Source organism: Diabrotica undecimpunctata, chromosome 8 (genome assembly GCF_040954645.1).
Source record: "Diabrotica undecimpunctata isolate CICGRU chromosome 8, icDiaUnde3, whole genome shotgun sequence".
NCBI classification, from domain to species: Eukaryota; Metazoa; Arthropoda; class Insecta; order Coleoptera; family Chrysomelidae; genus Diabrotica; species Diabrotica undecimpunctata.
In genome coordinates this window covers 98424744-98446254 of record NC_092810.1, presented here as the reverse complement: position 1 = coordinate 98446254, position 21511 = coordinate 98424744, and the positions used below count along the sequence as shown (strand labels likewise).

General features: G+C 31.0%; 1 protein-coding gene across 1 annotated transcript in view; it reads right to left on the bottom strand.

Moving 5' to 3' along the window:
- The window catches only part of LOC140449018 (uncharacterized), a 610571-nt gene that overhangs the window by 291835 nt on the left and 297225 nt on the right, over window positions 1–21511 (bottom strand). The window contains exon 5 of the mRNA XM_072542160.1: window positions 14488–14615. Within this exon, the coding sequence (XP_072398261.1) occupies window positions 14488–14615 (128 nt within the window). The remainder of the gene's footprint in view (window positions 1–14487; window positions 14616–21511) is intronic.

The following is a 21511-nucleotide window of genomic DNA, read 5'->3' as shown; positions in this document are numbered from 1 at the left end:
GTTTATAAATTAAAAAAAGGCTTCAACATGCATATTTAATATCATAACATGTTACTAACGCTTTTCTCTCTTTTTTTAATTAAAATTATTTAGAATATTTTATTAGATTAGAATGCACTTGCTTAATAGTTTTTAGCAAGAAATTTTTAGAAATAATTTAATTTTCTTGACAATTTTTAGTAACTTCGACCAGCGACTGATCTATGATAGGGAAAAGAAAATAATAATGAATTTTGAATGTATCATGCATCATTTTTCGGTTGAATAGAAAGGATAAAAAATTCGTAAAACTGTTATTTCGATAGCGAAGTTGAGTTCGTTAAAAATTGATAAATTAAAGATAATAGAAAAGTTTATAATAGCAGATTAAAATTCACATATCTTTAAAGAAAATATAGTTTATTCTATTGGTTTTTCTCCATATATTTATATAAATTTATTGGATTTATTGGTTAATAAGTTTTTAAGGGTTAAAACATTTTACTTTCTTTATTATTTTAAAGTTTTTGATGTGCATATTATATAGAAATATAAATACTATTTCTAGCTTATCATTTTCTCGTGAATAGAAAATATTTTTACTTTTTGAGACGAGCGTTTTTGAAATAAGCTACCATTAATAGAAAAATTTGTTCTATGCCCCTTTTAGAAAATTTCCGTAAGGTATGTATTTTATTTATAGGCACTTGTAACTGTTTTTTACATGCTGTATGTCAGAAATATATTAAATTATTATACTCGGTTTCGGCAGCGTGTTGAAAACTAAAAAAAATTTGTCTTTCAAAAATATCCACCTTCCTATAAAACTTTACATTATCCAAGCGTATAATACGAGTCCTAACAACTAACTGTTCGGACAAACTAAAATTTATAGAAAACGTTCATCTTCACAACTTTGCTTATTAAACCAAAGAACGAGATCAGCAATACATTAAACTCTATCATTAATAACAAAATAATAAAATGGTTTGGTCTCTATAAACTTTGAATTTCAGCGTTGGCAGCAAAATAAACGAAAATGTTTTGACATCGAAAACATCGTGACAACTAAATGTTTGGACCATTCAAGAAATTACAACTTTAATATGGGGTTACATCGCCACGCACCTTTACAATCGCGGAAATTGTATCTGGCAGTGTTTGCAATTAGGATTTACACAATTCGGGGTCGAATCTATCCTATAATTCACCTAATTTACTCTTCAAATCAGCAATGGTTGTCTGGGGATCATTACGCAATTTCTGTTTCATCTTATGCCACAACGTCTCAATAAAATTAAGGTCTGGACTGTTCGAAGGCCATAAGAGTACTTTAATATTATTGTCTCCAAGCCATTTTTTAGTTGTTTTAGCTTTATGGCATGCAGCACCGTCCTGTTGGAATATAAAATTTAAGTCCGAGTAAGGATCCTGACCACTTGGTACAAGACTATTTTTCAAAATTTCTTGGTACTTTAATTAGGTTTATTGATACGTTAATTGTGCCTTCCACATCATATCTTCCTAGATTAGCTGATGATACGCAACTCCAAATCATAATTTCTTTGATTCAAACATCAGCATACATCAAATTTCGATTCGTCACTAAATATCACTCTGAACCAGTCATCAACATTCCATGAGATTTTAGATCTTGCTCAATTGAAGCGATTGAAGGTCAATTTCTCATGGACTGTTGATGACTGGTTCAGAGTGGTATTAAATGACGAATCGAAATTTAATGTTTGTGTGAGAGACTTTCGAAAACGGGTTATCAGAAGTCAAAATGAAGCATTCCATAAATATTGCGGGTCATCAGCGGGTTAAGGAAGATATGAGGTAGTGAAAGGCATAATTAAAGCAGCAAAGTATTAATAAATTTAAAAAAATACTCTTGAACCTAGTACCCACATTCTCTACTAGGACTTAAATTTTGTATTCCAGTAGGACGGTACTACATGCCATACAGCTAAAACAGCTAACAAATGGTTTGGAGACAATAATATTAAAGTCCTCTTATTGCTTTCGAACAGTCCAAACCTTAATGTTATTGACATATTGCGGCATGAGATGAAACAGAAATTGCGTAATGATCTCCGGAGAACAGTCTCCGATTAAAAGAGTAAATTAGGTGAATTATGGGACAGTTTCTACCCTGGCTTGTGTAAATCCCTAGTATGAACAACACCAGACAGAATTGCCGTGGTTGTAAAGGCGCTTGACGATGTAACCCCATATTAAAATAGTAATTTCTTGAATTGTCTGAACATAAAGTTGTCACGATGTTATGTAACATTTTCATTTATTTTGCCGCCAACGTCGCAACTCAAAGTTTATAAATACCAAGCATTTGCATATTTTGTTATTAATCATAGAGTTTAATGTATTATGAATCTCGTTTTTTGGTTTAATAAGACAGATCGTGAAGATGAACGTTTTCAGTAAATTTTCGTTTCTCTGAACATTTAGTTGTTAGGACTCGTATAGAGAGTTTTAAAGTGCAGAAACCAATACGATTTCCTTAACTGAAACATGAGTGAACGAACTAAGAGTTGTCCGATACAAACGGAAAGATCAATGTTTGCAATAACTATCAGGGATAGACTTAATAACGTGGAAAGATTTGAATACCTCAACTACGTGGCAAGGCTGAAGACGATTAAGAGTTGACAAAAGAAAACGTCTACGGAAAAGAAAACCGGGTTATGCTCAAAATACGGAATGAGGATGTACGTAATACAATTATGAAACTTGAGTATGCTTATAAGAATTGAAACAAAAGATTAGGGTGGTACGGTCAAAATACAGAATAAGATAGTGATAAGGAACATTTGGAACAACTCAGATAGAAACTATGTAATATATTCAAAAATATTGATATCGATATTTTTGCCAGTTGTTTTATCTAGGCAGATATGTTTTGGAGACACTATAGTAAAAATGAAAAACTAAGTAAAATAATAAAAGGTAAAGAAACAAAAATAAAATCCAGTGTTTTTTTAATGATACAAGATTCTACGTAGACCTCTGATAGTACATTTCCAGCGGAAATTAGATATTAATATTCTGTAGTGCAGTTTATACAAGATCTTCTTCTAAGAGTACCGTCTCTATACAGGGTTTGGCGATGGCTATTTTTATTGTTACTAAGAATTATTGTAGAACATTTTTCGAATCAAACCCATGGGAGCGCAACTATCACGCCAAATCTATAATGCCCCAGAATACCAGACCCTGGAAAACCGTTTAGGCGACATTTCTCTACCTATACTATACATTCTGTGGGTATGGTCACTTAGGATTTGGGAGTTCAGTAGTTGCAGCAAAATTTTTATCGTATGATGAGTCAATTATGGAACGACATTTTGTCATTGTGCTGATGTGTATGCATCAAGGAATGTGGGAATATATGTATAATGTTCAATTAATAAATCTTTATTTAGTGGCATAACTGTAGCCTGTATTTTATGTTTCGTGAATCCTAAGAAGGAATTTGACCGGTCAAATTAAAGGACGTTATCCGCTTATTGTACGCAAGAGAGATACCTCTAGGAATTATTAAAACAATTAAAAATGTCTACCAAAACAACACAATAAAATCCAAAGTAGAAGAAGAACTAACTGATTTGATTGAAGCTGGCAACGGGATAGGACAAGGAATTTTTTTAGCCCTCTATTTAAAGGCAATTTTTAACTAATATGTCGGTTGTTTCGATAAAGGTAGTGGAATATACAGGATGACATTTGTTTCCTCTCATTCAAAGTCAAAGGCACTACATAGAGTAACTAATCTATTAAGAAGGAAGCCTGGATAAATATTTTTCCTTTCTGTTTTTGAATTTATCCGTACGATAGTAGATGAAACAACAACTAAACAAAATGTCACGTAGTAGAACAGAGAATAAAGAGAATAAAGAGAAAAGACATGCGTCATTGTCTGATGATGCACATTATGTCACCCTTTATAAAAGTTTTACATCTTGTCCACGTTATGGAAGTGAGAAAATATTGCAAATACTATTTGCAATCGTGGTGAGAAAATAGCAATTAAAGCAAGGTATTATGCAATAAAAGATTCTATAGAAACGTGAAGCAAAAAATAAACTTTGTGTGTCCACAATATTAGACAAATTTAATGGATTTGTCAATTGTTCTGTCACAACCGCAATGAAGATCAATTTTTAGAAGAATACCTTAGGAAGGCACCTTAAAAAAAGTGGGTCTTCTAAAAAAGCAAAGTAACAATTCTAAAATTTCTTATAGGGAATTTGAACTTTTGAAATATTACTATTTTTTTAAGTAATAGCTTCTAATTTAATAGGTAATACTAGTTAGTCAACGTAAGACTTTAGAGAAAGGTTTTTACCAAGTTATAAAAAGAATATTTGAATTTAAGATATTTTATAATTTTTACAATATTGCCTATATTTTCTTTAAAAATAGTGATTTATAGCCTTGTGTATTAATTTTTAAACAATTAGTATTTTAGATTCAATTTAGAGGAGAAATATAAAAAGACCTATATAATACTCTAGGTATTACATTTTTCTTCAACTTTATACCCAAATGAAAAAGAAAAATAATTTTTAGTTTAATATATTTTTTTTATTATTGCAAACAAAAATTACTGCTTTCCATTAAACTCTTTAAAAATATGACAACTCTATTAACATAAAAATATGCTTTTCCGCTTTATTCGCTTAAGAATTTAGCGATTTCATTATAAAAACATCATGTAGTTTGATTTTAAGGTTAATTTTAAGTTCAAATAATTGCCATACATAATTTGACTACAATTATTTAAAGTTTGTTATTTAAGCTTAAATTAAAATAGCACTAAAGGTGTTTTTATAAATAAAAAATCTGCAGAGACTGGAAAATATATTTTCGCTATTAGAAAAATAATTTTTTTTAATAATATCATCACAAAACCGTTGGGAAAGTAAGAACTTTTTAAAGATGACGATTTCATATGGATTTAATATAAAAGCCTTGATATATTGTGCAAAATGTATAATTACTTTAGCATTTTTAAAAATATATTTTTAAAAAAGGCCATATTAATCAGAGTAAATAGTAGATAGTGGATTTTCTTACCTAAATCCTTGTTTCTCCTAAGAATCTTCGAGTTAAATTTTGATTAAAAAAAATCCTTAAGGTATAAGGTATATATATATATATATATATATATATATATATATATATATATATATATATATATATATATATATTCTAAAAATGCCCTTTTAGGTTACATGACAAAACGTTTTCGGACTAAAGTCCATCATCAGTACAGTTACCCAAAATGTCAAAACTTGCTAATGAAAGCAAAAATAAATAAAATTTTGATCAAGGTTAAAGAACATCAGGTTGAACACTTACCAGGTATATCTAAGTAAAGTCACTAAATATGTTGGTAAAAACCCTTTAAATGATGTTAGAAGCTGCCTGAATAAAGCAGTCAATGTAACTTGAAGTATGTGTCTGAATGTGACACTAGCCAACAACTTGTTAAATAAATATGTTAAAATTAGTCTATTATTAATTGTTTGTAACAATAAAAACATCAATTTCGGGATGTAAAACAAATATCGTAGTCGTCATGGCAAAACTCACCAAGTCCATTTTGTCAAAATTTAGTTAAGTTTACTGATCGATTCACAATATCAATTTTCATAATATGACAGAAATAACGAAGTCCTACAAAGTATATAGAGTTGGTTGCCTAAAGCACTAAATATACTTAAGTCCAAAATTGCCATTTTGTTGTCTGGCAGAAGTCACTAACTGGACGTAATGATGTTTACCGAATTACGATGCGACAGATACTAATAAAGCGTATCAGTTAGCGTGAGCACCTGTTGTCAGTTGATTTGTGTAGATCGTAATTGTTGTGTTTTTTAGCAGTAAAAATATTTTGTTAATTATTTCTTACGAATTGTTTTAAAGTTTAGTGAAGTGCTAATAAACAAATCGAAAATGCAATCTAGTATGGGCAAACGACTGCTAACCTTGCAATGACCAACGAAAATTCCAAAACGAGTATGAAGGTAGGAGGTTGGTAAACTTAATTTGAAAATCGTTTGTATTTGTTGGTAGGTTGATAGGTAAACGAAACAATATTAAACAGTACTCCGTTGTCTTCGAAAAATTTACAAAATTATGACCATGGTCGTTTCTCGTTAATGAATGGAACAGCAGTCACAGCAATATGGAATACAACGAGTACAAGTAATTTGTCTTGTGCTTCATACAGTAGTAAACAAATAACTATTACAGTTCAAAATAAAATAGTAATACTGTCGGATAACAAAATACAGAATATTTTGATACGGATATAAAAAGTGCTGATAAGGTAAAGGTACCATTGAATCAACCAACAACATTTATAGAAGCTAATCAAGTAGACAATGTACAAATTGACTTCACAAATATCAAAATACTGGCGAAACAAAATAACCATCAGAATCGCTCCTTTATTGAAATGTGTGAGATCCTTAAGAACCCATCTGCAATAAACAAAAGAACCGACATTGACAATTTGAGCCAGGTTTACCACTCTCTCATCTTACGAAATAAATAATACCAATTATTTCTTTAGTTAAAATCTGGCTGATTTTCCATTTAAAATAGTAATACACCTGAATGACCGATTAAACCTCTGAATTCAATAATTGAATACCTTTGATATACAGGGTGAGTCACCACTAACGGGACGGAAGATTACAGCAAAACGGTAAAAGATTTTGAAAAAATTTTAAATGTGTAGTATGTAGGTTGATAAAGGCTACATTTTAAAATTATTTTAAAATATACAGGGTGTCACAATAAAGTGCGGCGTATCAAAGTTAAATTTTTTCTTATGGAACACCCTGTATTTTATTGGATTTTCTAATTGTCTGTAAAAAATAAGGTATAGTTTCATAAGACTTCCCTATACCTATGTACAGAGTGTTCTGAGTTATGTCGAATTTTCTTAAAATGTAAAACTTTAAACGAGGTCTCATTCTTAATTTATTTAAGCAATTCTAATAAAATTACTCATACATCTAAATAGCTGGATATTGGTCGAATGTATTTCATGATTAATTATTAAACATTTATTTACAGGGTGTTTAAAATTTGTAGTTTCATTATTGGATTATTCAATGTGTAATATAAGGCTTATTTTAAATGGAACACCCTATATATTAATGAATTATTAAATTAAAAAAATTGTTCTCTTTCGAATGATATGCGGATGTCCTATAACTAGGACTAATAGTTTTGCCGTAATTTAAAATTTTGTTAAACGGAAATCGATTTTAAATATTTATAATTGTTACTTTCGATTTTTAAACCCATCATATTGACATATTGTTATAAATAAACGAAACCAGTGTAGTTGTAAATACATTTTTTGTAAATAAACTAAAATTTTTATGTCTTTGGATTTGTATTCGTTGAGAATAGGATAATTAGTATTAAAATATGATGAAAAGAAAATAAAAAAAAAATTGTTGAAAATCTGATGTTTTTTAGATTTTCTACGATTCATCAAGTGAAAGGCAACTGCGCAAAGGTTACAGTTTTCAAAAATGACGTAGATAATAACGTTATGTTTAATTTTTGTATTATTTTAAGTATTAAAATAAGTTTAATATTTAAATAAAAATAAAACTGTAAAATATATGTATTTTATAATAATAATAATAATAAGATGTACCTATAACTTCTTACGTGCTTACGAGCACACACTTTTTTTTTGAAAACAATTAAATACATAACGAATTTTAATACACAGAATATACAGAAAGAATTTTAATAAAACAAATAATACAAAATGAATAATGAACATAAATAATACAAAATTATCCAAAACTTAGTATAACTAAAAAATGTTCAGGTATGTAACAGATTATGTTCAAATTGCTTGCCATCTTGTGCAATACAACAAGCGATTATCTTCGAATGATTTACTTACATTATTTAACATAGCAGGAGTTATTGAAGCAAACGCGTTTGAAATTCTTAATTTCATGTCATCTCTAGTAGTAGGAGGTGTAGCATATACAATATTTTTAATATAACCCCACTTAAAAAATCCATCTTGGTTAGTCCTGGTGACCTAGGGGGCCAATTATATGAACCACCTCTACCTATCCATCTGTTTGTAAATTTTCTGTTAAGGTAGTTCCTAACATTACGTGGGAAATGAGCAGGAGCTCCGTCCAACTGTAGCCACATTTTTGTTCGTAGACTAAGTGGAAGGTTCTCAAGCAGTGTCCAAAAATTGTTTTAAAAAATTTAGGAAATTTGTCCCATCGAGATGTCCGTCAAAAAAATACGGGCCGATAACGTACTCGCCCATAATGCCGCCCCAAACATTAACACTCCATCGGTGTTGGCGATCAACAGTACGAAATAAATGTTTATTTTCTGTGTCATAATAATGAAAATTATGTCTATTTACTAGACCATTATTATGAAAAGTCGATTCGTCTGTAAATAATACATTTCTAAAAAAATCAGGATCTTCTCCAACTTTATCTAAAGTCCATAAACAAAAATTTAAACGGTTACGTTGAATGTGATACGGATGAAAGTGGTTGGTCTTAAGTATTCTACATACATTAGTTTAACTAATTTTTAATTCACCCGAAATTTTTCTTGTACTATTATTTGGGTTTTCCATAACATATAGCAGGACATTAAGTTCGTTAACGTTGTCACCAATAACTGGTTTATTTTTGTTTACCTTTTCGTATGCAACATTACCAGTAGCACGGAATCTATTAAGCAATTTCTCAAAAACTTCCTTGTGTGGGTGTCATCTATCAGGATACTTTTGAGCATAAACTTTAGAAGCTAAGAGACCATTTTCCAAACATTCTCCACTGCAAAGTACCATGTCGACTCTTTCATGGATAGCGTAATTCTTCATTTTTAGGAACAATGAAAGTTAAATATTACACACGAATGTTTATATTTTGACAATTACCAGACAGTAATGTCAGAAAATGACAATGTCATACAATGACATTAACTAACTATATCTTTTGTTTTAAAATCAATATACCGATAAAGAGTTTAAATAATTGTAAATTACGCAAAAACTATGAGACTTAAGTATAGGACATTTTTATACCGTTCAAAAGAGGAAACTTTTTTTAGTATTGCGTGTTTGGGACTTTTTATTTTGTATAATATAGGATTTTAGGTCAGTCTTGCAACAGTCTGTACTTAGTTGCAACCTGTAAGACTAATGGACTCGCCCAAGTGGCAATGTACAAGGAGAGTAAGGTTGTAGATAGAAGTTGTTATAATGGCGGAAATAACATAGCATTGTAAATTTGTTTGGTTAAATAAAAAGTTGGAAATATCAGTTGGGATATTAATTTTGGCAAAGAAAACCAACGTTAAAAAAAGTTAAAGTTCTTAGCATAATCATTGCGATTAATTAATATCCATGGTGTTCCTTTTAAAATAAGTCTCATATTAGATATTGAATAATCCAAAATTGAAACTTAGTTTTCAACACCCTGTAAATAAATGTTTAATAATCAATAATGGAATAAATTTAACCATTACCCAACTATTTCGCTGTAAGAGAAAATTTGTTATAATTACTTAAATAAGTCGAGAATGAGTCTTCTTTAAAAAATTTTTTTTGCTTATAATGTAGTAAGTTGTGGTTTATTTTGTATTATTTGTTTTATTAAAATTCTTTCTGATTCGTTGTGCATCAGCAAGTTAAAGTATAAAGTATACGCATTTGTTTACAACTACATTGGTTTTATTTATAACAAATATGTCAAAATGATGGGTTTAAAAATCGAGAGTAACAACTTTAAATATTTTGAAATCGAAAAGAAAATTTTAAATTACGCAAAATCTATCACTCCTAGTTATAGGACATTCATATATCATTTGAAAGTGGAAAATTTTTTTAATATAATCATTCATTAATATATAGGGTGTTCCATTTAAAATAAGCCTTATATTACACATTGAATAATCCAATAATGAAACTACAAATTTTGAACACCCTGTAAATAAATGTTTAATAATTAATCATGAAATACATTTAACCAATATCCAACTATTTAGAGGTATAACCAATTTTATTAGAATTTCTTAAATAAGTTAGGAATGAGTCTTCGTTTAAAGCTTTACATTTTTAGAAAATTCGACATAACTGAGAACACTCTGTACATAGGTATAGGGAAGTCTTATAAAACTATACCTAATTTTTTGCTGACAATTAGAAAATGTAATAAAATATAGGGTGTCCCATAAGAAAAAATATATCTTTGATACGCCGCACTTTATTGGGACATTTGTATTGGTATATTTCAAAATAATTTTAAAATGTAGCCCTTATTAACCTTCAAACTATAAATTTAAAATTTTTTCAAAATCTTTTACCCTTTCGCTGAAATCTTCCGTCCCGTTAGTGGTGACTCACCCTGTATATATATATATATATACATAAATATATATATATATAATATATATATATATATATATAATATATTATATTTATATATATATATACACATATGTATATATGTATATTTAATGCAAAAGAAAACCAAAATCCTCAATAGCGGTCCATAAGCTTATGATTATTAGGAATATTAAGAACACTAAATTCATGGTTGTCAGCCGTGCAAATTTAGATCCCGGAGCATTAATAGTACCACTTTCCTCGGAACTACCCTCAACTCACAATGGGACTACGCTCAAGAGAATAAATCCAGAATTGAAATGGAACGGTCTACATTTATCAAGATCCTTGCTGTGTTGCAGTGATCGCAGTTTGGGAACCAAGATGCAAATAGTAAGGTGCTATATTGTTACAGTGTTACTATATAGAAATGAAGCCTAGATACTGACGCAAGCCACATAAAAGCGGATTGAAGCCTTCGAGATGTGGATCTACAAGAGGATACTAAAAATATCATATGTGGACCATGTCAACAACGTTGAGGTGCTACAGCGCATGAGAAAATAAAAAGAAGTACTTAATTTAGTGAAACAACGTAAGCTTGAGTACCTAAGGCATGTGATGCGAAACGAAGAAAAATATCGAATTCTTCAACTCGTTATGCAGGATAATATATTTGGTAGGAGAGGACCGAGACGCCGTCGTATCTCGTGGTTAAAAAACCTCAATGGTTTGGGATGACCTCCGCGGAACTGTTTCGCAGAGCAGTCAACCAAACCATGATATCCTTGATGATCGCCATCATCCGAAACGGATAAAGTACTGAAGAAGAAGAAGAAGCTTAGGGACAACATTTAGAACTGGGTAGAATTAAATGAAAGAATTATGTTGTTATAAATAACAGAAAACAAAAACGACATATTACTAACTGGTACACGCCTGGAGAAAAAAAAAATGAATCAAAAATCAAAAATATTGCAAAAAGTATTCATATTCTCTGTATACTCAATGCGTTTTAAATTTTTTTTACTTTTGTTATTTTATCTCCTTTCCGGGGCCTAGGTTACGTATTGCAAAAAATATGCATGTTTGAGACTATAGTAAAATAAACCAGATTTATGCGATGCTACTGGTAGAAAAAATAAAACACCCTAAAATTATAGAAACTGTCAGAAACATACAATCAATTAAAAAGCAATATCTAGAGAATTCTTAAACTGAAAAGGACATATTATATACCGCTACACGTTTTGGAGCTAATATTGAAAGTTACAATTGTCAAGTTGTCGAAAAATCGTTATTATGTATAAAAAAACGTCCTGTCCCTGAGTGACAAACGTGTGAGTTTTTTCTTTGTTTAATATTTCTGTTAGTTTAATTTTGTTTTGTGATTACAATGGATTGGTGAATTTAAAAATAAACAGGAATTTTTTTATAAATAAAATAAAAATATTACATAATTTCTTAAATTATTTATTCAGCAATTTTTACTGGCTATGTGACTAACGATCTAAACCCAAAATTATAAAAACCTTATTTTTATTCATCAAATATGTTTTTATATATTCCTAGTTCTTTCATTGCCCAGAAAGTTTAATTTATTTCGTTACATCATAGGCTTGTTTATAGCATACAGATAATTGCTAATTAAATAATAGAGTATTGATTTCTCTATAAAACAACTAACTCTTAGGGAATATAAAAATCTCCATTGTACAATTTATAAGTATAAACTAAATATTTTAATAGAATGGTAGGAGCAAAAAACCAAATATTTATTTTGGTTACTTCTGCAACTATTTTCGAGAGTCGTGTACATAATAGTCAAGAATTAGAGTAAACTATTTCTTTACCAAGAATACCAAAATTAAATCCATACAAGATTATCTTTCAAAATTGTTATGTACTTCCTAGCAAAATATAAGTTACATAAAATATTCTTCTGAAATATTTATAAAATAACTTGGATTTTTTTAAAGATAAGGTTTGTTTTTTATTCAAAATATTATCTAGTGGTTTTTTAAATATTTCTCCTCTTAGCGTTAAAATTTAATTTAGAAAGAATAAACCGGTTTGAAGAAGCAATTTAAAATTTACAATGAACAATGTTTGTTAAAGTACGGATGACCAGCCCGTTACTGATTTCTATAGCTTTCCAAATATAATACGACTTTGCAGGACAAACTTAATTTGAACTTTTTATAAAAAAATATATCGCCATATCTCTCAGTTAGTATTATAATGAGAGTAAACACCTAAATAACAATGTATGAGTGAAAATCTAAAGAAAGGCATTAAAATTACAATTTCAAAAAGCAAACAATTATTATTTTCCTTTAGAGCTTATAAGGATAATAATATATATGTAAAAGTTTACCTGTATGTGCAATTGGATCACGGGATTCTGTCAGTGCACCGTTGCTTAAAACGTTTGAAGACTAATGGTGCCTACTGTATGTATATATACAGGGTATTTTATTAATATTCGCAAATACTTTTACAAAATTTGACGATTTAACTCAAATCTCCATAGAAATAATATTATTTTTTTATGATGTACATTTTATTTATAATTTTTTGAAGGAAATTTAAGTAGTTTATAACACATGAGTATATATTAAAAGGACTTTCTCACAAAAATTCATGTAAGACATTTGATACTCGATAGAAATGAGTATTTAAATATTTTACCTGCGGTTATTCTTTTAATTAAAAACTCATGTACGCGTGTAAACGTTGCTTTGTTGGTAAATATATCTAACATCGCCTTTTTTTTTCGATTTCAATTTTTTTAATAAATGTATTTGATGAAGCAAGGTAAGTAGAAGCACTAGAAGTAAAATAGTAATTTAAGAACGGGCCACGTTTTTTTTTTCTCTTAACTGAGTTAAGAGAAAAGAAACGAGTTAAGGAGCCAGATTAGGACGAAATTTTCGTAGAAATTATCAAGGAAGTCAATTAAAAAAATCCTTAATTTAAAAATTATATCAAAATGATCTTTTAATAAACATCCAACAAATACAAATTGGTCAAACACATCGGACAAATTAATAATAATAATCTAATAAATTTATATTAAATACTATCTGAAGTTTTGATTTCTTAAAAAAATGATCACATACAGACTAAAAAACTAAACTAGAATTTTATCAACCAGTAGAGCAGGGCACATTCAGAGAAGAATACAGTACCTATCTTCTAGCTTACTGTAAGGTAAACTACTTATAATTTTCACTTAAATGTCGCCTTTCATATTTTTTTATATGAATTTAAGCGGTAGTCTCCAAATAAATACCGCATGCCGTGTTTAGCGTTACGCCGTACTTATGTATGCCTATACAACAGTGTACGCGTCTGTATGATTGTAAAACCCATGCACGCTGCGTTCAGCGTTGAATAAGGTATTGCATCCATTATTTATTATAATATAAGGCATACATACGCGACGTATGACGTAAAACTATACGCGGCGTACGTCATTTATTGGAGACGACCGCCTAGGTCCTCTGACAATATGTTTGAGCTTAAATTTTTCAGTTTGATATATTATTTACGAAGAAACTATACAGGAATTGTCAAAATATAAACTTTTTTTACTACAATTTCTTGTGTTGAAAATGTCTACATAAATATCATAAAGAAATTTATGTTGGTACTAATATATTCAAATTATACAAAAAAAGAATAAAATAATACTCGTACCTGTCTCATAAAGAAGTAATATTTTTCTAAGTAGTTAGAGTTAAATCATAATGGTTTGCTTCTTAAAATTAATAAGTTAAAATATTTAGATAAATTAATGAAACACCCTCTATATTTATATCTTGAGTGAACTTTACTGTTTTAAAAATTATTTGATCCAAATTTAAATATAATATATTGTAATAATGATTACAGTTAATACATTCACTTTTTTATTTGGTGTACAAAAAGCTCTTACTATTAGGTTTTCGTAGTACTCTTAACATACTAAAATTTTGATTTATCCTACAAAGTCGTCATACAAATTCGCCTGATAAAAAGGGGAACTGAAGACTAGATATTGGCATCAGACAGTATCACTGATATTTCGAACTCACCTACGCAGGGATTGTGGTTAACCATGCTAAAGATCCTGTCACATCTTTTCTTCATTTGATTGTTTGGGCATATGCAACCGAACATCGGCGATTTACGGAGGTTTGTCCAAGCTTGGTAGCACAAATCTCTGAAAAAAAAGAAGAAGTAAATTAGTATTATCTTATTACTCAATATATTGGATATAGACACATTGTGTACAAAATATTGTATATCATAGAGAGGAATAGTGAAAAACAATTCAAAATTAATCAAGGAAAAATTAAGATTTTAATATCCATTAGTGTAAGGAATAGAACAACAGCCTCTGAACCCGAGACCTTCGTTATTTTATAGAAGATAAAATTTTTTCAGCGCATGCTCCCAAGACAAGTATGCAAATTAATGATATGATCGTCATAAAGTTTGGGTTATCGTGGCCTTGCCGGGTAAACGGCGCTAAATGTGTGTAAAATACCAGCCTAAATTCATCAAATAATAAAGCTTGATTGTATGTAGTTTTGCCCAAAATCGGTCTTGGTCTTGCAGTCTTGGTCTTGTTCTTGCGTTTTTGCAAGACCAAGACCAAGACCAAGACCGCCTAATTTTAGCAAGACCAAGACCAAGACTGACCGTGCAAGATTTAAGCAAGAACAAGACTAAGCCTGCGAGACTCTTGCGTCTTGCAGTTAGGACTGAGTGTGGTTTTAGCGAGTATAGTAGTTCGTGTATACGCTTAAAGATTCTATGAGATGCAAAAAAATATGTAATAAAATTTGAAAAACTGGACTTATGCGAATTACGAACAATACCATAAACATACATACCGAATTAAAATATTCATTAAAGAAACACATTTTACACGTGCTCAGAGGTCATAATTACAATGAAAAAATAAAGTATTTTGTACATTTTCCAGCAGACTCCTTCGCTCTGAAATTAATATTTTGAGAATAGCCGCTCTCTAATCATATTCTTGCATTGCGACGCCGACAGTAATATCGTATCGATATTTTTTAAAATATGTCACCCTAGCTAAAAAAATATAATTGTTAGGAACAACCACTTAATAATTCAATTTTTTACCATTATAATTTAGTCAGGAGTAATCTAAATAAACAAATCTTATCGGCCTAAGGCTATAAATTGTTTCTGCTGAGTGTGCGATGAGATCATTCGGTTAAAGAAAATTTGCTGAAAGAATCAAAAGTAACGAGACAAATTAATTACAGATAATGTCGCCTACCATGTAAACAAAATACCGAAGTAACGATATATAATTCTCGGTTTGTTATTAGATACTTAGGGTATTGGATAGTAACGAACATAAATTATAGTAGTATAGTAATTACTTTTTCGACATCACTTAACTTCATTTCCAATTGAGCTTTCCTTTGAGTCTAATGTAATAATTGTTTTTTATCTAATCCTTGTTGTTCCTGGAGTGACAAGTGTACAATTTGACATGAGGGGCAAAGATTCAAATAGTTCTAGTCGGAATAATGAGCTTTGGAGTTATAGATCTAAAAGCCCTAAAAGCAAATTTGATGAGTTTTTCGAAATAATTTATACATCCCAAATTGCTTTGTGTAAATTGTGCCTACAAAGAAAAGTTGAAATGAAAATGAACACCAGAAACACGTCAGGTTTAAGGAAGCATCTAATATCTTTTCACAAAAAGGAATTACAAATATTTCTTCTTGAAAAACCAAAATTTGGTGGAGATATTCAAGCTTTTTAATAACCACTAGAAAAAGTGGAGATGTAAAAAATTACCTTATTACCAATTACATATATTATCTACCTACTACTTTAGTTTGGTAAATTAATGTATTTATTAGGTAGGTATCTCCTTAATTTAAAACAACTTCTTTTGATTATCATTGCTTTTGTACCTATTCTTTATTTTTTCTTTATTCTTTATTTTTTATTTAACTATAAGTTAGTTTTTTATATAAAAGTAGAAATAAGATTGGTAAAAACATTTATTTTGCTTTACTAAGTGGATTATAGTTTGTTATCTGATCACCTAAAAAATCTGTGCCCTTGATACATGCATGTGGATTTTTTGCCCATTATGTCCATCAATCCCTTTCTAGGCAGATAATATTCTTTTAAGTACAGGCATGCTGATGTCATTAATTTGTTTTTTTTTGTGTTTTAACCACGTTTTAGCACACCTAAGCGTAGTTAATGCAAACGTTTATTAAGAAACAGATTGACTTCCGTATAACATTGTAGATAGATGAGTTAGTTAGTTAGGCACAGATTGCTTAGATCGTGGCTTCAAACCCCACCCGATGTCAGTTGTTTAGACATTTATTAATTTGGTTGGTCTTTATTATTCTTCTTCATGTGCCGAGCTCGATTGTCGAGCGTTAGCTATCAAATTGGCTATAGTAATTTTGTTGACGGCAGCTCGGAAAAGAGATGCAGAGGATCTGTTAAACCAATCCCTCACGTTTCTAAGCCATGACGTTCTTCTTCGACCTTTGTTATGGCTATGTTAATTCAAGCTTAAAATGTACTTACTCTGTTACGTTGTTCTAAGATCTAAAGTAACGTTTAATAAATAGCAATAGGCTAATGGGTAACTGCAAGACTTGCAAGACTCTTGCTGCAAGACCAAGACCAAGACCAAGACCGAAAGTGCAATACCAAGACCAAGACCAAGACCTGGTGCATTGCCGCAAGACCAAGACAAAGACTGTCTAAGTCTCGTCTTGTTCTTGCATTTGGGCAACACTAATTGTATGACATTCCCTTCAGAATATTGTTAAAAAATATATCATTTATTATCAGATGCTTAACATAGTGGTAACCCCTAGAGAGACACCCTTAATGCGCATTTAATGTTAATTGTACTTACTTTATAGTATAAAAGCTAAATTTTATACAAGGTGTGCTTATATAAAATGCTTTAAACACGTGTTCAATATTTTTCAAAAATATATCGAATGACAAAAAACACGACCCCCAATCAAACCCCCTCTAGCGGGGAGAAAAGCAATTTTGAAAATCTGAAATTGTAACCCTATTTTTTTATTGCAGAGTTGGATTCCTCATAAAAAGTAATTATCTTTTAAACAAACATTTTTTTTTAATTGTTGACAGATGGCGTTAGAATCTGAGAAAACGATTTATCGTTATACTCCAAGAAAATTATGGAACTAGTGTAATATCTCGAGAAATATACTTCCAAATGAAAAACCAAAAAACAATTTTCAATATTTTTCAAAAGTCTATCGAATGACACTAAAAACTACCCCACATAACCGCTCCCTTTCAGCAAAACTTTGAAATCTTGAATGAAAAACCACATTTTTATTGCATAGTAAGATGCTACTTCAAAAAGTAAACAAGATTTTTTTTTCGATTTGTGATAGCGCAGAAAACAGTAAACAGGTTTCATTGTTCTGACTGACAATGGGATGTAGAGGACTATCGGGTTTGTGAATTTTAAGTAGGATGTATATTCAAGGTGTTCGGGACCTCAAAAGCCCTGAGGAAGACATTAGAGAGGATATCGAAAGCTCGGCGCAATGATAATCGACGCGGTTCAACTTAAAAGATTAGGTTTAATTGTACTAACCGTGAAAATATTTCGGAATACGTTCTGGACGCAGTTGGTTTGAGTGTATCAATCACTTTTCTAAACAAACTGTTCCAGTAGTGTGTTCATAAAGTTCAGTTATAAGTGAAATTAAGTGTTGTCCTTAGGAAGATATTTGGACCTATTAACGAACACGTAGGAAGAACGCAAGAATGCGTTCTTCGTATTATGACATACGGAGCAGAAACTCTCACGCTCACAAAAACAACAGTACTAAAAATGCGAGTGGCACAAAGGCGCATGGAAAGATCAACTCTCGGCATGACAATAAAAGACAAAATAAGGAATCAAGATCTAAGGAAAATAACAGGTATCAGTGATGTCGTGGAACGTATAGCCAAAATGAAATGGAATTGGGCAGATCACATAGCGAGACTGAAAGACACAAGATCGACCAGAAAACTAATTGACTGGCGCCCACGAGAAGACAAACGCAGCAGAGGATGACCACCAACACGCTGGATGGACGACATTAGACGAATACCAAGAAATGGCAACAAGAAGCACAGAACCGTGTAGAGTGGCGAAAAATTGCCAAAAAAAGCCCCATATACTAAAATTTAGGGGAGATGATGAAGTGTTGGACGTGAGAACATGGTGAAGATCGACGCAAAGCAGCAATGTTGGAGGTATAGTTTGGAGGAGGCCAAGGCTCGCTTTGGGCTGAAGCGCCATTGGAGATAGAAATCCATTATTGTGATATGCCTACTTCTTTTAGTATCTGCCTTGTGTTTTTATTTGACCCTATTGAACACTTTGCCATAACCTCTATAACAAATATAGAGTCGGATATTGAAATTACTAGAATTTTTGATTATTTGTCTTTTGTTTCAAAAGTGTTCTCGAGTTCCTCTCGAGTGCCTCTCTACCTTTGTTAAATCCAGGATTTTTTTAAAGTATTTCTCTTTCTAGGAAAGTTTTTAGTTCCCTACTGATTGTGTGTAACATTATTTTGCTAACATGTGAGATAATCATATGCATGTAAGCATAAGCATAAACTGATTGTAAGTAATTCTTATATTTTTTAACATGTATAAAATAATAGTTATAACACAAGTTAAGGATTAATGTACTAGGTATTTAATGATTTTTAACAGTGGGAAAGTTTAAAAAGATTTGGCAGATGTTTTGACAGAAATAGCTAAAGATAAACTGAGTAAAAAAGAGAAACATACAAAAGAATGGATGTCAGATAAAACTTGAAATCTTATTAAGAAAAGAAAAAAGCAAAAGAAGATATTTTGCAAGCAGCAACTGTAGAAGAAAGAGCGAACCGACAACAAGATTATGAAGCAATAAATAAAACAGTTAAAAGAAATGCAAGAAGACAATAGAAGGTAGGCTGAAGAACTGGAAAAACAAGCTAAAACAGCTAAACAACACAACAGAACTAGAGAGCTATACCAAATTACTACATCTAACAAAAAAGATTTTTGTTAGACGACTAACAAACATGGGCCCAATTGTTCAAACATTGTAAGATACAAGACATGCGAACTACTTGCTACAACAAATGACTAAATAGAAATATTGAAAAACCATTTTCAGGGGATGCTAGACACGCCCAGGAAAAACGAAGATGAAATTGTCAAAAACCCGCAGAATGTAGACTTGCGTATATCTTACGGGGCCCCTTCCAAAACGGAGATAATAACAGCTATTAAATCCCTGAGAAATAACAAGACTCCGGGAATCAACAATATTGCTGCCGAAATATTTAAAACTAATACGCATCTAATGGTTGAACTATTGCTCCCCATAATCCGAGAGGTGTGGAAAACAAACCGCATTCCAGAGGGCTGGAAAAAGGGTAGCATTATTAAGCTTCCACAAAAGGGCAACCTCACACTGTGCAAAAATTAAAAAGAAATAACCTTGCTTGCCGCAATAAATAAAATCTTCACGTCCATCATACTTAAAAGAATAACAGACAATATTGAATTTCGAGCTGACCAAGCAAGCTTTAGACCAGAATCCTCCTGCATAGACCACATTAATACTGTGAGCGTAATAATGGAACAATCGGTTAAATGGAGCACACCCCTATACATGGTTTTTGTTGATTGCCTTTGACAGCTCATCACATGCTGCTTTATGGAAAATTCAAGAGCTAATAAACATCCCTCATAAAATAATTTCCATTATAAAGTCACTGTACACTGGTGCGAAATACAGGGACACACCATGGAATCAAAAGCGACGAATTTGAGATACCTACGGTAGTCAGACAGAGATGCGTGCTTTTTCCGTTTCTTTTTAACATAGCAGTAGACTATGTTTTCTTCAAACTAGACTCTGACACAAGAGGGATACAATGGACGTTAACCACCTGCCTAAGCGATCTGGAATACGCCAACGATATCTGCCTGTTAGGAAAAAGGTTCCGAGATGTGGCTTTGGATTCGAAACACTTTCCACTGAAGCCAATAAAATAGGTTTTAAAATCAATATTAGTTAAATCAAATTTATGAGAGGAACTGCAAGGCAAGAAACAACACGCTATTTACTATTAACAACATGTTAACAACATGAAAAGTGGAGGTACAGAGGACGATATTCGTATGAGGATACGAAAAGCTCAACAAGCACTCAGCATGATCAACCCTGTTAAAGATGCGGAGAGATCTGGCGAGTATAATACAAGGACAAAGATCCGCATATTTTAGTCAAATGTCATGTCTGTTCTACTCTACAGATGCGAAACCTGGAAAATGACAAAAACCCTTACAGATAAACTACAGGTCTTTATTAATAAATGTCTACGACAAATTGTTTGTATTTTCTGGCCTAACATCTACTACACCTGATCGAACAAAAAAAAAATAACATCAAAAGTCCAGAAAAAGGGGTTGGATTGGTCACACACTCAGAACAATAATTCCAGTATTACAAAGATTACCCTAGAGTGGAATCCCCAAGAAAAAAAGAAGTAGCCCAGTACAAACTTGGAAGAGATCCATTATGGACGAGATAAGAGGTCAAAGAAAGTCTTGGAATGGGGAGAATGCCTTAGCGCTAAATAGAAACCGATAGTGCGTTTTGCTGAAGCTATATCCTCCACTTAGGAGTTCAAGCACCTTATATATCTTTTTCTTTTTAACTGAGACACTTTTAAAACCCCACACAGTATATTTCGCAAATTAATTTTAAACTTTTAAATAAAGAGACCTTATTTTCTTTTTGTGTTTTATCGCACGGTTGCCATTCCCTATTTAACCTTTCAGTACAGGAGTCTCAAAATTTTGCATCAGGACATGCGGCGGAGTGTGAGTTTGCATATTGAAATAGCAATTATGCGACAGATTAAAAAAATTCTTCTAATAAAATAAAATGAACTATTACTACAAACATTTATTTATTAATTATTTTGCGTGCTATTCACAACACGATCACAAAGATTATTATCAAATAATTGTCTAGGTAAATTTCGTAAC